General features: G+C 43.9%; 1 protein-coding gene across 2 annotated transcripts in view; it reads right to left on the bottom strand.

The window, feature by feature from the left end:
* TDRD5 (tudor domain containing 5) overlaps positions 1-16624 on the bottom strand; it is a 64632-nt gene that overhangs the window by 29518 nt on the left and 18490 nt on the right. For both annotated transcript variants that reach the window (XM_063134208.1, XM_063134217.1), the window contains exons 9-12: positions 16141-16353; positions 15039-15105; positions 12314-12514; positions 11232-11393 (exon numbers count right to left, since the gene is read on the bottom strand). In XM_063134208.1, the coding sequence (XP_062990278.1) occupies positions 11232-11393; positions 12314-12514; positions 15039-15105; positions 16141-16353 (643 nt within the window). The remainder of the gene's footprint in view (positions 1-11231; positions 11394-12313; positions 12515-15038; positions 15106-16140; positions 16354-16624) is intronic.

Here is a 16624-nt window from a genome sequence, read left to right as displayed (position 1 = left end):
AACCTAGTAGGGTTGGACCTATCTACCCTATTATCCATAACCATATTAAAATCTCCAGCTAAAATAACATAACCTCTTTTAAATTCATCTATTTCCTTAAAAAATTCTTTAAAAAATCCTTTTGTCTCTCATTTGGGGCATATACATTTATTAAAGTACTAGCTGTACCCTGCCACGCGTTGCTGTGGCATTATTTGGATGAAGTAAAGCATTTTGTTTGGTTTTTAAAAAAGGATGTTTTTACGGTGAGGAGGTAAGTGGAAACTCCTGGCAGTCACCTTTCTTCAGAACGTGTAACTGTCACAGGTGTGACATATATATTCACTCAGCCAATTGTGAGAGTACATGCAAATAGGAGAGGAGGCAGAGGCAGTGGATTGGCCTACTGTTTGGTTTTTAAAAAAGGATGTTTTTACGGTGAGGTTAGTGGAAACTCCTGGCAGTTACCTTTCTTCAGAATGTGTAACTGTCACAGGTGTGACATCTATATCCACTCAGCCAGTTGTGAGAGAAATGCAGGTTGCTTACCTGTAACTGTAGTTCTTCGAGTGGTCATCTATGCATTCACACATATGGGCTCTGCGCCTGCGCTGAGACTTAGATCGGAACCTCCAATAGCTAAGCGAAACGCTTTTGGGCGGGAACCCCTCCCCCACGCCACTGCGCATGTACCGTGGGTTCCCGCCCTTACCTCAGTTCATAGGAGTCTGACATCGTGCTCCCATAAACTCGAATGTAAATACTAGTCTTAAATATATATGATAACACATATACACAATGCTCTAATAAAGAATAACATATGCCACCAAGCGGGGTTGGTGGGTGGGTTGTGTGAATGCATAGATGACCACTCGAAGAACTACAGTTACAGGTAAGCAACCTGCATTTCTTCATCGTGGTCTCTATGCATCACACATATGGGCGAGTAGCAAGCTGACATACCTTTGGAGGTGGGTTGGTGCATTATGTCCCAGCCTCAGAGCTCTTTAGGTTAGCCGTCATCTCAGGACTTCCGAGAGCACAGCTCTCCCAAAGGTGCAGTCCTGACGGGCTCGAGTGTCCACGTTGTAGTGCCTGACAAACGTGGATGGAGTAGACCACGTTGCAGCCTTGCAGACATCTGTCAAGGAGACTCCCCTGCTGAATGCAACAGATGTTGCTACAGCTCTAGTGGAATGAGCCTTAACTGACTGTTGCAGTTCCAATTTTGATAGAGAGTAGGCAAGATTAATTGTCTCTACAATCCACCTTGATAGTCTCTGGCATGAGACAGCCAAGCCCTTAGATGGCTCTCCATAACAAACAAATAACTGTTTAGTTTTTCTAAAACTTTCAGTCCTAGCTTTGTAGAAGGCTAGGGCTCTCCTTACATCGAGCGTATGGAGAGAAGTCTCAATTGCCGTCGTTGGGCTCGGGAAGAACGCTGGGAGAATAATGTCCTGGGAGGCATGAAAGTTCGACACCACCTTAGGTAGAAATGAAGGGTCAGTGCGTAAAACGACTTTGTCCCTATGAAACACTGTAAAAGGTGGGTCAATTCTGAGAGCTCTAAGCTCGCTTGCACGTCTCGCAGAGGTGATGGCTATTAGGAAAACTGTCTTAAATGATAAAAGTCTAAGGTCAGCTGTAGCCATAGGCTCGAAGGGTTTAGCAGTCAGTGACTGTAAGACCACAGATAAGCTCCATGAAGGTACGACGTTCTTGATGGTCGGTATCGTATTCTTTAACCCCTTCAAGAATGTTTTCGAGAGGGGGTGTGAGAAGGGCGAATACCCTTCGACACCGTCATGGAACGCTGCTATCGAAGCTAGGTGAACCCTGATCGAAGACAGTCTGAGACCTTATCGGTAAAGTGACAGCAAATATTCTAGTATTGTAGAAATAGGACATGAGATTGCTGACTGATTGCTCTTTGAAGCAAAAATTAGAAATCTTTGCCACTTCTTGGCGTAAGATTTCCTCGTTGACGGTTTCCTCGATGCCATCAGTATTTGATCAACTGTTAAATTTACGGTACCGAGAGAGGCGTTGGGATTATCCTCCACGCCGTCATCTTCAGTGTGGATAAATCTGGATGCCGAACCTTGCCCCGGTGTCGAGACAAGAGGTTTGGTATCGACGGGAGCCTGATGTAAATTTGTCTCGATAGTCGAAGAGCATGCGGAAACCAGGCCTGTCTTGGCCACCACGGTGTTACTAGGATGCAGTCCGAATTGTCCATCCTGATCTTCACTAGGACTCTTGTTAGGAGAGGGAACGGAGGGAAGATGTATAGGAGATTTCCTTTCCATGTTCTTGTGAACGCGTCTCCTAGTGAATTTTCTCCTTTTCCAGCTCTGCTGCAGAACCTGGAGCAGGCTGCGTTTCCCTCGGTGGCGAAGACATCGACGGCCGGAAGCCCCCAACATCGAAAGAGGTGCTCCCTGGTATCGACGTCGAGCTCCCACTCGTGGTCGGTGTGGAAGGACCTGCTGAGTGAGTCTGCGATGACATTGTCCTTCCCTGCGACGTGGACCGCCACCAGGTAAGTATCCCTCTTTATACACCAATTCCATATTCTGGTTGCAGATCGAGTCAACGGGTACGACCTGGTTCCACCCTGTCTGTTGATATAACAGACTACCGTGGTGTTGTCTGTGGCTATCAGGACATTTCTGCCCTCGATGATCTGGGCAAAAGTCTTTATCGCATACTCCACTGCCAAGAGTTCTAGGTGGTTGATATGCTCTTCCTTCAACGAGGGGGGCCATCGCCCTTGTGCAGTAAGGTTGTTGCAATGGGCTCCCCAGCCTTCCATGGAGGCATCGGTAGCGATCGTTACCGAAGGCGATGGTCGTTGAAACGGGACGCCTTCCAACAAATTCCCCATCGAGCGCCACCATTTCAGCGATGCCCGTACTTGTCTCGGGATGGAGAGAAAGGTTCTGTGAGCATTGCGGCGAAGGTCGAACGTTCTCAGGAACCATCCTTGTAAAACTCTCATGCGAAGCCTCGCAAACGTGATGACGGCCGTAGTGGCTGCCATCAAGCCAAGTAGCCTTTGAATTTTCCAGGCTGAGTGTCTTGTTCGCTTCTCGATATCGACAATGGAGTCGTGAAGCGTCTTTGCTCTGGCCAGGGGAAGGAAGGCTTTGCCATCCAGGGATGATAAAGTCACCCCTATAAAGTCTATCTTCCTTCGAGGGGTTAGGATGGACTTCTCTTCGTTGACCCAGAGGCCTAACGAATTTAATAAGTCGAGGGTCGTAGATATGTTGTCTCGTAACGTGGATTTGTTCTCCGCTACCAGCAGCCAGTCGTCTAGGTATGGATAGATGAAGATTTGTTGTCTTAGGTGGGCGCAGACGACCGCCATCGTCTTCGTGAAGACCCTGGGCACCGTCGAGAGTCCGAAAGGGAGGACGGAGAATTGGAATTGTTGGGTTCCAATGGCGAATCGCAGGTAAGGTTGATGTGATTCCCTTATCGCTATATGGAAATAAGCGTCCTTCAAATCTACCACCGCGAACCAAAGGCCTGTGTGAAGGAGTTGGAGCACTGAAGAAACCGTTGTCATACGGAATTTCTTGGGGCTGATATAGTTGTTTAGATTTCTTAGGTCCATGATAGGTCGAAGACCGCCATCCTTCTTCGGGACCGTGAAGTAGCGGGAGAAGAATCCCTGGTTGATTTGATGTGGTGGCACCGGAGAGATAGCTCCCTTCGATAGGAGGCTCTGAACTTCGAGAAGAAGAGGTGCGGACGGTGCTGTTACTTTCGGTCCCGAAGGAGGAGGAAGGACATCGAATTCGATGGCGTAGCCCTGCTTGATGATAGTGAGCACCCAGGAGTCGGTTGTTATTAACTCCCATTGATGGAAATGGGGTGCTAGGCGGTTCAAAAATGGTGGTAGATTTGGGGCACGGGAGTCAAACCCGCTGTTTTTTGCTAAAGTCAGGTTGACGTTTATCCCCCTGGAATCGACTCTGGAAGGGTCTCTTCTTCTGCAACTGCTGTTGTTGTTGTTGCCTAGGATGGGGTTGATAATATGGCCTGTTTTGGTATTGTTGGGCAGGTGGTTTTGTCCAACGACGCGGTTTGTATTGTTGGGATGGTGCATTGAAACCCATCCTTCTAGCTGTCGTACGGGCCTTATAGATAGTATCTAGTGCCTCGTCCGTCTTGGAGTTGAAAAGTCCTTCCCCGTCAAAGGGTAAGCTTTCAATCCTGGCTTTGGTCTCAGTTGTTAAATTAGCAGACCTGAGCCAAGCGTGCCTTCTTAAGGCTACGGCGCCCATCATAGCCTTGGAGTGGCAATCTGTCTGGTGCCTCGCCGTGGAAAGTTGTTGCCTGGCTATGGCAGACGCTTCAGATTGAAATACCCTGGCTAATTCACGCTTATCTTCTGGAAGGTGATCGCACAACGACCCTATCTTTTGCCAGAGAAATAATTGGTATCTGGCCATTGTTGCTTCATAAGTCGCTGCCCTGATGCCAAGTGATGAGGAAGAATAGATTTTTCTACCAGTTACATCGAGCTTCCTACCCTCTTTGTCAGTAGGTGCTGAGTGGGTTCTTTGCGATCGGCCTTGTGCTGATTCCACAACTATGGAATTGGGTTTTGGATGTTGTAATAGAAAACCCGCGTCCTTGTCTTGAATTCTATACATAGACTCTAATTTCCTAGAATTAGACTGATTCGATGTTGGCGTTTTCCATGCTAGCTGGGCAGTCTGTATTAATGTTTGAGGCAACGGAATGGCTATTGCTGTATTATCTTCGGTATGGAAGACATCATAGATTTTGTCTTGCACCTGGTCCTCCGGTTTTTGAATATCTAAACCTAGGGATTGAGCCATTCTTAGAACGTGTTCGGCAAATCTCCCAGAGTCATCCGACGGCGAAGCTGGGTCAGTTGAGTAGACCGCGTCTTCTGGTGATGGGATTGATGGAGCGATAGAGAGTGCCGATTCTGAATCAGAGGGATAGTCATTGTCTGGTGAAGAGGGCGCCTCGATTTGCTGTTGAATAGGCTGCAGCGCTTGATCTTGATGTGGTGCTGGTCGATGCGGAGACGCGTTGGCTCGACGTCGAAGGGTTGATGCTGGCGATGAATGGTGAGACAACGGTGGGGCCACTGGCATTCGACAAACCCTTGTTGGTGGCGGCGGATAAGCAAAATATGCCTCTGGAGGATATTGTAGCCTCCTTCCCTCGGGAAGGTAATCATGTGGCCGATAGCCTTCCCAATCATAGTACCTGTTTTCGGGTCTATAGTAGGTAACCTGGGAAGATCGATCCCAATCCGGCCTAGGAGACTGCTGCACTTCCATTGGAGCAGGTCTAGGAGTTCCAGGTCTAGGCATTCGGCTGCCTCATCTGTTGTTGTGAGGCGTGCCGGGTCTCGTGTTGAGGCCGCTGAGGCCAAATCTCTGATTTCCCCTTCTGAGAGGCTCGGGGGCTCATGTTGTCTTCGCCTAGTGGGTGTCGATACCATAGATGGTATCGATGGCTGGTTCGGTACCGAAGAAGTTGCCGTCGCTGTCGGTAGCGAGGTCGGCACGGTACCGCTGGATTTGGATTTTCCAGAATGCCTCGGTGAGGACTTTTCCAGCCTTTTCTTCTTTTTCTTCTTCTCCATTTCGGAGGATCTAGGAGTCCGGGCTTTTATTGAAAGTTTTTTAGCCGCGGAGCTCGCTAGCGACCGTCCTGGCGTGAGGGGTATCTCAGCCCTATAGTGCGCCACGGTCTCATCTCCCACTACGAACGAGGATATTTCAAGTTCAGTATCGGAGGTTTTTGTAGGTGGTTTGTCCATTTTGGCCTTCTTTGGCTCGGTAGCTCGAAGCGCCTTCTCCCACAGGATAGAGCGAAGTCTGTCTGCTCTATTTTTGCGCGTCTGCTTTGTGAACGCCATACAGTGGTGGCACGATTGAACTTTGTGGCTCTCTCCTAAGCAGAGTACACACAAAGAATGCCCGTCCGTCGGCGGGAGTTTAGCCCCACAGGACACGCATTTACGAAATGGGGCCTTCACTGCCATTCGCCTCAGCTGAAGCGTTGGAAAAATTTGTACTATATCTACTAATTTTAATTTTTTTTTTTTTTATAGGAGAAAAAGAGAATAGTTGAAAGAGAGTAGAAGAAAAGGTAAGTATAATAAATTTTAAGTAGAAGAGGTGAAATAGTTCTTTTCTGGAGGTATAGAAACTAGCGTCTAGCACGATGGCGGACGGAAAAAAACTGAGGTAAGGGCGGGAACCCACGGTACATGCGCAGTGGCGTGGGGGAGGGGTTCCCGCCCAAAAGCGTTTCGCTTAGCTATTGGAGGTTCCGATCTAGGTCTCAGCGCAGGCGCAGAGCCCATATGTGTGATGCATAGAGACCACGATGAAGAACATGCAAATAGGAGAGGAGGCAGAGGCAGTGGATTGGCCTACTGGTTGGCGATATCACAATGACCTATAAGAGCAAATAAGAGAGAACATGCAAATAGGAGAGGAGCCGCGTTGCTGTGGCTCAGTCTGGTTAAATTGAAAAGAAAGAAAAGACAAAGCGGATGCTTCTAATATGTTTAATTTCACAATGCTTGTGGATATACAATATTTTTAGTTGTTCCATTGTCTGTGTAGATATAGAGATAGTCTGGTTTGCCGACTCTAGAACACGCAACATATAATTGTCCATGCGAGAAGCAATCTGTGTCTAGATCTAAACCGCACAATTCTAAAGATTGGCCCTGAGCTTTGTTGATGGTGATTGCAAACGCCAATCGAATTGGGAATTGCAATCTCTTAAATTGAAATGGCATATCTGTTGAAATCATAGGAATGCGAGGAATGAGGACATCTTCACCTTTGAAAGGTCCTGTCAAGATTGATCTCCGACTATAACAATTGCCACTTCGTCTATAGTTGGAGCATTGAATCTTCGCACATGTTCTCCAGCAGGCATTTTGTCAGCATGAATAACAATCTTGTGTGTATCAGATGGCATCATGTCAATTGCTGTTTTGAACAAATGTACTAAATTGTTTTTTTCGTGAAGTAGCTGTTGCAGTTTTGAAACGACGGACCTTTTTATGCTGGTATAAATTCCGCAGCGTGCATTCAATTCATCATTGCCATCACCAATGAAATACATTTGTAGGAATTTATGTTGACTATCTTGAAACGGAAGGAAGGAGCCGGCTTTATGATAAATTTGACCTTTGACTTTGAAAGTTGGCATAAATGGAGTTGTGATGATTTCTGCGCCGAACGACGTCATTTGGAAGCATGAGTTGTATTTCCTGATGTTAGATAGGAAATGCTTTGATTCTGCGGTATATCCGGCAAGCAAAGTTTGTAATGGCTCTGGTGGTTCTCCAAGTTGAGGCAGTTTAATTTTTCCAGCAGCGCAACACATTCCTTTTGTTTCTCCATTAAATTTAAGAGCCCTGCAATAAGGACACACTTCAGTCATAGTGCCGATGAGAACATGCCGCCTCAAACTATAATCATCAGCTGGGTTGTACCGGAATACAAGGCGATTGTAATCGTGTGATTGTTTACCACGGAGTCGTGTTTGACGTTGATGTACTGTTTCTCGTTGACGTCTTTCAGCCACTCTCAGCCTGTCGCGTTCATTCTGTTAAGAACAAAGCAGATCTGAAGCTGTAGAACGCGATTGCCGTGCTCGCAATCGTGCATCCTCAAGTCTGGCTGGACGTTGCTTGGCTGGTTCCTTGGCACGTATTTGAGGCATTCTTTTTCTTTTTTTCTCGTTTGCTGATGCCCGTTCTTCCTCAGTCTGATTTGCAATTTCTCGTCGCAGTGCTTCCGCTCTGCGAGTACAACGACCTAAGTGTGATCTTCTGTGAGGCATTATTTGGATGAAGTAAAGCTAATTGTTTGGTTTTTAAAAAAGGATGTTTTTACGGTGAGGAGGTTAGCGGAAACTCCTGGCAGTTACCTTTCTTCAGAACGTGTAACTGTCACAGGTGTGACATCTATATTCACTCAGCCAATTGTGAGAGAGCATGCAAATAAGAGAGAAGGCAGAGGCAGTGGATTGGCCTACTGGTTGGCGATGTCACAATGACTTATAAGAGCAAATAGGAGAGAACATGCAAATAGGAGAGAAGGCAGAGGCAGTGGATTGGTCTACTGGTTGGCGATGTCACAATGACCTATAAGAGCAAATAAGAGAGAACATGCAAATAGGAGAGGAGCCGCGTTGCTGTGGCTCAGTCTGGTTAAATTGAAAAGAAAGAAAAGACAAAGCGGATGCTTCTAATATGTTTAATTTCACAATGCTTGTGGATATACAATATTTTTAGTTGTTCCATTGTCTGTGTAGATATAGAGATTGTCTGGTTTGCCGACTTTTGGATCCCGTGTGCCCACCCATATTTGTAACAAAAACATAATTTTTAACATATAACAACACATAAACACTACTTTGGTGCCCACCCCTCCCCTTCCCACCCTCAAACCCCCTCCCTCCCCTTCCCTTTCCCCCCCTCCTCTACTCCGTGGGTGTAACACCCCGGTCATGGTCAACCAACCCTAAGGGTGTGTGTGATGAAGCCCACAGTTCTGATACGGCAAGCCCTTTACTCATTTTTTATTGTTATTATCTCCCTCTTATTGACACTTTATTCCCCACTTAGGCCTGGACCTTCTACCTCTCCTTCTTCATGCTGAGATGAAATATCACTGTCCATCCCCAGACTTCTCAGCAGCTCCAATCCCTGCTCCAGCGATACTATATGCTGTTTTCCATCTCGCATAAATCTCAGGAACACCGGATAACCCCAAGGGTAAGCAATACCAACCCGCTTAAGCTTTGCCAAAATTGGTTTTACACTCCTTCTCCACAGTATAGTTTGCTGACAAAGATCGTTGTAGGTTTGGACTGGTGTTTCTTGAAACTTCAGCATTGTTATTGATCTCAATTTTTTCATCAGTTGCTCCTTCTTAGAATAATTGCCAAATTTAACCAAAATATCTCTTGGCATAGCTCTTGATCTGTTTCCAGCCACTCTATGAATTCTATCTATATCTTGTTGATTTATATCCAAATCTGGAACCAGAGATTTGAACCATCCTAGACTGCTGGATCTCAAATTTTCTCCTTGTATTTCTGGAAGATATTTAATTCGAATATTTCCTCTTCTTTCTTGATCTTCCAAACGAATCAGCCTCTTCTCATACAGATCAAATTTAATATTTTGCTGTTAGCTGTTGTTCATTCAGATCCACTTTTTTTGATATTTGATTAATTTCTGTTTTAATCTCTTTTACATCTTTCTCTGCTTTCACAACTGAAGTATGTAGATTTTCCTTTTTTTAAAACACTTCTTCCTTTATTGACTTCATTTCTTGAAGCATTGCCTCATTATTACTTTTGATAATTTTTTTCAAGTTCTTCTGCAGTTTATCAAGTGCTGATTTTGGCCCAATGCCAGCTTCTGCCGCAAGCTTCTCACTCTGCTGTTGTTCACTGTTTTGTTTATTTCCCAGACTGTTTTCTTCCCCGTTACTGTTACTGGGGGCGTCAACTTTAAACAATCTGGCTGCCAAATAATATGAGGGGTGTGACTTCTCTCTCACCCAAGAGGGATTTTTAGATTTATTCTTCCTTTTTGGCATTTAATCCTCCGGCACCCTTCTGTTTACTGGGCAGAAGCCGATCACAACAACAACTCACAACTTTTACTTCGCCTCAGTAAACTTCGCCTCAGAGTTATTTAATGCTTTTATCTATATTGCTTCTAGATAGTGAATAATTATGTCTCTATCTCCGGTAACGCTGTGATTTATTTTCTGAAAGTCTCTCTTTGAAGCAGCTAGGAAATCTTCGAAAATGAAACTAACCCTTCCGCAGCTTGCTGAGAGACATTTCAACTTGTCCGCTTACAGAAATATTTCACCATTTAGTATTAAAGACAGTACTCACATAATTGCCAATTAGGAAGAGAATTAGGAAGAGATAATTATGCTTCTTGGCTTACTTCTCTGGAACTGAGAAAAAAGCCTACCACTCCATAGAACCGTCAGGCTCCGCCCCCCGTGAATCATTATCCTAAGCAGCTTAACTTTCTAGCTTTCAAAGAGACATGGGCAGCAACCTGTCAAATCCACCACCAGATCTATTTATTTATATCCCGCCCTATAACATTAAGATCTCAGAGCCGCGTACAGATAAAACATATGGTATAAAACAATAAATATGCAGTTAAAAACAAATTAAACCATGATCCAAGTTAAAACAATATATAATTTAAAAGCAGTAAAAGCAGTTAAAACAACGTGCCAGTGAGTTTAACCATCAAAGGCTTTGTTAAAAAGCCATGTTTTTACTTGGCGTCGAAATGTAATCAACATTGGCACCAATCAGGCCTCCAAGGGGAGAGCATTCCACAGTTGGGGTGCCACAACAGAGAAAGCCCTCTCCTTTGTCCCAACATAGTGTATATGTTGCATTGGTGGGATGCGGAGAAGGGCTCCTCCAACAGATCTAAGGTCTCGGGCAGGCATATATAAGGAGAGGCATATATAAGGAGTTTTCTAAAGAAACTCCTGGGTCTATTATTTATCTAGAATTATTACTCAAAAAAAGCTGTGCTGGAATGAAATGTAGTAAAATTTCTAGTGCCATGCATCTTATCTAACACCTGCAACAACAACTTCTTGTCTGGATATACCTTTAGCTTGTTTAACCTCATCTATAGAAACCGATCTTTCTCCTGGTGTCTAGTTAAAGGAAACAGAGAGGTGGGTGTCATCAGCAAGCTGACGATACTAAACTCCAAAGCTCTGGATGATCTCACTCATCAGATTCATATACATATTAAATCTCAGTGACTACTGAGCCCTGTGGTACAGCACAAAAAAGCTCCCAATAGCTAGTGTCACCAATCACCACACTCCTGGTGCAGTCAGACAAAAAGAATAGAGCTGCAGTAATCCAAGCCCATCAGTTGTTCAAGTCTTGGAGGGGTGAAAAATCCCTAAAACTGGAAGCTGCTTAGAGTCCAGCAGGATCAACGGAGAGGTATCTACCCACTGGCGTCTAGACCATCCATCTGGGTCATGACTTACATTACACATTGCAAATCCTATCTAATTAAAGTTTCAAATCACAGCAGAACAAGGTCTGAATTCTTTGGAAGAGGAGAGTTTAAAATAGTTAAGGGGTAAGAGCAAATAGATTTATTTATTTATTTTGGTGGGGGAGCTAAATTTTAGAAGTTCTAAATTTCCTACCTGCAAAACCACTTCATTCTTGCAGCGCTCTGAATCTGTTATTTCTGGGAGGTCACCAAAAGACTCCTGCTGAATCAAGGAAGCATCTGACTCTGTCAAACTAGCCTGTTCCTTTGGACTGGATTTGATATACACAGTGGAAGGATTGAGCTCTCTGAAACCCTGTTAAAGGCAACAGAAGGAAGAGACGTTTTGCATCTACCAGTTTAAACTTCCAAACATACAACAAGCAAGCAATGGTTTAGAGTGGCTTTGTTTGCTTTCATTTTCTATCCTCTTAATCCAGCCCCATCTCCATGGTGCAATATGGTCCTGAAGGCAAAGTGAAGGCCGTAACAATGGTTCATCAACTTAGATATCACATTAAACCATGGTTAAACTTGCATAACCATGGCTGATGCGATGTCTGAATTGAATTAGTGTTTATTAGATTGTGAATTGCATAGGACTAAATCACTTGTGCAATGGGACTTCCCCCTTTCTTTTCTTCCTACTGCAGCCCCCTGCACCTGCCCCAAATCTGCTCTGGGGCCCCTCCAAGCTTCTGGAGTTTTGAGGGGGCACACAGGGCTGCAGGGAGAAGGGGACATTTCTTCTGTTACCAGACAGGCAGCACTGGATCCAGCCTATAGACATGAACCTGCTTTGTTCGTACTAAAGTCAGATTTCATTTTAGATTAGGGCATTTTTGAAAACACACATATTAACCACTGCCGATTTTTAGCCACGTTGTAAAAAACAAAACTAAGGCTTTGAGATAGGGCTCCCTCAGAAATGAGAACATGTCATGTTCCTGTTTTGATCTTCCTGTCTCCAAGCTTAAGTACTTAGCTTTTATATTCTCAGCTATGAGCCTTTTTGTTTGTTTGTGAATTGCATAGGACTTGGTTCAGTTGCATAGGACTTGGTTCAGTTGCATGGGACTTGGTTGGTTCAGTTACCCCAAGAATATTTGGGACAAGTTTTTCTTTCAGCTCCTTACAAACCAGCTTGAAGATCATCCTGCCCTAAAAATACGTCCATCCAGCATCACTTCCTCTCCGGCATCCCCTCTCCCCGCAAACAGCCTGGCCTCCTTTCACCTTAGAAGGAATGTTCTCTCTGCAGATGAGTGCATGGCCCTCTAATCTCAGTATGTTGTGCAAGTAGATATCTTCATCAGAGCTAGTGTCACAGAGGAAAAGGTGAAGGACTCCATCTATGTATTCATCCACCACTCCCACCAGCAGCTTCAGCTCACATAACCTCCGGAATTTAAGTACGGCATTGACAGTCCAGTCACCCTGTTGAGAAAAGGATAGGGGCACGAAGCCAAGCAAAAGAGAGAAAAAAACTAATTCCTTTTAACTTGTACCTCAGGTTCCATTTGCTTAGTTTTAATACATACTAATTGCTTTTCAAGCTGTTCACGCCATTCTTCACAGGAAGAAGCCTTTTCTAAAATATTATTTAACTCTAAATCTAATTTCTTCTCTGGTTTCTTAATATGTCTCCAACTCTGCCCGCCCCCTGCATTTCTAGTCTCTTTTTCTATTTTTTCCCTGTCTCTCATTTATTGAGGTATCTTTTGTATTTAAACTCCAATAATAAAATTGCTCTGAAACTACTGTAAATCCTTCCTGACTCTCTTCTATGTCCAAACTACCTCATAATTTATTTTCCTTGGTCCCATCTTTATGAAATAAGATGTAATGGAGGACATCTGTCATATCTTCTGCAGTTGCCCAGAGGTTGTTAGTTTGGCAAAAACATTCTTTAGAAAACTAAGAATGCCATCAGATATATTGCACAATATAATCTTAAGTATGTACTTTTGGGATACTTAAGGAATTTGATTTGTATAGTAATCATGTTGATTGTTGTATTAACTATTCCTTTCAGTTTTGTTTTGTTTTTTAAATATTAGATTTAAGAAAAGCTACTAAAAAAGAGAGGCCAGAAAAGAACTCAAATAGACTTTTCCTATCCATTATTTCTAAGATTTATTAAACACTGTATAGCTAAAAGATCTCAGGGCAACCCACAATAAAAATGTAAATAAAATTTAAATCCATACAAATCAAAATAAAAGCAGCATAATAAAACCATCAATTAAAAGCAGCAGGGACAAAAACAGGCATCACGACAAAACTTAAGAGCTGTCACAGAAATAAAATTACTTTAAAATATAGCAGCATAAATCTACAGAGAGTTAAAAGGCCTGAGAGAAGGTCTTTGCATTGTATGGAAAAGATAAAGTAGTCACTAGGCAGACCACTCCCCAGAGTAGTCCGCAATGGCAAAGCTACTGCTGAAAAGGCTTGCTCCTGAGGAGCCCACCTGCAGGACCTTATCCTGCGAGGGCACACAGGGCAGGGTTGCGGATGACAATCTCAGGACTCGGATAGGAATAGAGGAGCAGATGCAGTCCTTTAGATACAATGGCCCCACACTGTGAAAGGCTTTCTACACCAGCACTTTGAATGGGGCCAGGAAATGAACACCTTTACAGCACAAATAATTACAACGCAAAGGAACATGCTGCAGGTAAGGGACAGACTTGGGGCTGGAACACACACACACACACACACACACACACACATGTATGTAAATTGTGGGTAAATAGCCCTCTACTTTTAAACAAGGATTTTTATCTTTGGATTTTAAATGCTTTTAACTGATCTGTTTTGTATTTTCTGCTGCTAAATGTTTCACTGTATTCATTTTGTATTTTAAATGTTGATGTTGTAAACTACTTTGAAATGTCTTTTTAGGTACAGTCAAGCAGTCGACAAATTGATTAAGGGCGCAATCCTAAGAGATCCACCCTGGGTACTTAAAAGCCTCCGAACTCAGATGTTTACGAGTATCCTATGCACGTTGTGCCTCCTGCTCTGCATTTAAGGTAGATGGGCATTTTTGCCCATCTAGTGGAAGCTTCGGGGGGAGGGGGAGGAGGCTAAGGCAGCCATAGGATTCCTTGTATGGCTCCCACCCGTCTCTTCCACGCCACTGGGAATGCCCCCCTTTCCCCATCTCTGCTCTCCATTTTCCAAGCACTGACAGGTATTATTATTATATTTATTTGTATCCCGCCTACAAAGGCGAGGGGAGTGTGGTGTCCTGGCTCCAACGTTGGAGCTCTCTTTCTGACCTTGTAGCCAGGAAACGAAACAATACCATGTCCCCCAGAAGCTGTCCAGAAGGCCACAGCACTGCTCTTCTCTTCTATAAACAAATAACCCATCACAAGCATCCTAATTTAAGCAAATTGCTTAATTTGACAAATCACATGCGTAGGAGCAGGCTAAAAAATCCGGAGGTTAGGGCTCCGTGCTCCTTTCAGCAAACGAGAATGCAATTTCTACTCCACAATCTCTTTGACAAACACAAATGGAACAAGCTATATACAGACCTAATTGGGAAGAGTCCCCTTGATTATTCTTTCCACCCACCAGTAAAGCAAAAGGGCATGCAGAGAGGTAGACTCAGCAAATGCCTAATAATTATGATAGCTTTCCCCAACCTGGTGCCTTCCTGATGTGTTGGATTACATCTCCTAGCATGCTTGAGCACTGGTCATACTGGCTGGAACTGATGGGAGTTGAAGTCCAACACATCTGGAGGGCACCAGGTTGGGGAAGGCTAAATTATGAGTTTCCCTTCCTTGGGAACCTGCCAAAGCCTGAGCAGCTTTCGGAACCAACGTTATAACTTCAGGTGGAATTATATGCTGTTTTTATTATTTTTAAGGGTTTACTTTTAATTTGTTACCTGGAGCAAACACTTGGGAAGAGACAGACTAAGATGTAAACATTACATACGTACCTCTGTGGGTTTCACCCAGGCTAAGGAACAAGGGATAGCTTGGGCAGGAAGCTTTGCATAGCAGTACCTGTAACAGGAACCACATAATGGACGCTTCAGACTTATTGCCAGTAGTTTGGTGCTGTAAGAACGAACCTTGAAGGCACTTCCCTGCTCCTCCCATACACAGCACTTCCCTCCATACCTTCCTGGTCTGAGGCAAATCAGTTTGTCATTTTGCCTGAACCAGCAAACTATTGGTTGCTTCTGAGAAAGGAGGGAGTGGTGAGAGAACAAGTCAATACCAGAGCAATAAAGCAATAAGACATAAGACTGGGAAGTAAATGCAATTCCAGGTGGCCTATGAAGTGAGCATTCCAACAGTCACCTTTTTCCACACGGAGTTTTATTTTTCAAAATGACAACTATGCAAGCACTGGAACTAGCAACCAGCTATCAACAAGGATCAGCACATGCAGTCTATCCCTGCTGCCCCAGGCCAAGTTGTCTTGCATCTGTTTCACACTAGATAATGAAAAAGGCTTGACATTTGACACTCCCCACAAAGGAAAGAAAGTAAGTCTGGGGTAGGTCAGACATAACGCAATTCCAATTTTCACTTTCACAATTTAGTGGCAAACCATAGTTTGTCCGGTTCAGATGCAGCAGCAAATCATGGGAAGATCAAGGGGAAGGGGAGAAGAGCGTATGACCAGAGGGCTTGTTCACATAGCACCAAACCATATCTTGGTGTTACAAAGAGATTAAACAGATGACCATCTTACAACGCATCTAGACCCAATGCACATTAAAATTCTCCCTCTCAGTTGGCTGGATGAAACGAACTACCAAGCTACGCTAAAGTGAGAAGGCAAACACTAAAATATTTTTGTTGTCTACAAGGGCTCAGAAACACACACTTTGATGGCTGAATGAAACAAAAAGGAGTTCATCACCATGTTCCCCTCCAATAAATGAGTACCTAAATTCTGTAACAAAATTCCAAAATAATCCAGTTTCCAAAATAAACAAACATCAGGAAACTATAGAAGACAGTTCTGTTTCTTTGTGCCATGGGAGGCAACTGCCAGATTAGCCCTTCGCCAATGTATAATTTACTTACTTGAGGAACCTCAATGAATTTTTTTGGACTATCCCCATATTTCCAAAGTCTGGGTAAAAGACTTCCACCTCCTGGTCATTAAGCGCTTGATGAATGATAACTCGGTACCACCATTTGTCTTCCAAATTCCTTACACAACAAAGGTGGCCAGGTCGGATTGAGGCTTCAGGTATGATGTAACGGTCAGCTACATTTTTACTAGAATAGCATCGTCTGAAATACAGGATTCAAATGGGTCACTAATAGTGCAATCCTATACATGTCTCAGTAGTAAGCTCTGTTGAATTCAATGGGGCTTACTCCCAGGATTGAAGTCAAAGTTTAGAACTGATAGGGAGAATTGCAGTTTTAAGAAGTTCTATTTGCTGCTCGTCTTTTATTAGAAAACTTAAACAAAGAAATCTTTGGGGAACCTCAGTTTAGAAACACCAGGACTAACCACAGTTTGCAGCAGTAATCTATATTGGAAGTAGGGGAGGGACAG

The sequence above is a fragment of the Elgaria multicarinata genome, chromosome 1 (genome assembly GCF_023053635.1).
Source record: "Elgaria multicarinata webbii isolate HBS135686 ecotype San Diego chromosome 1, rElgMul1.1.pri, whole genome shotgun sequence".
NCBI lineage: Eukaryota > Metazoa > Chordata > Lepidosauria > Squamata > Anguidae > Elgaria > Elgaria multicarinata.
The sequence above is the reverse complement of the archived record's forward strand: the minus strand, read 5'-3'. Positions and strand labels throughout refer to the sequence as shown.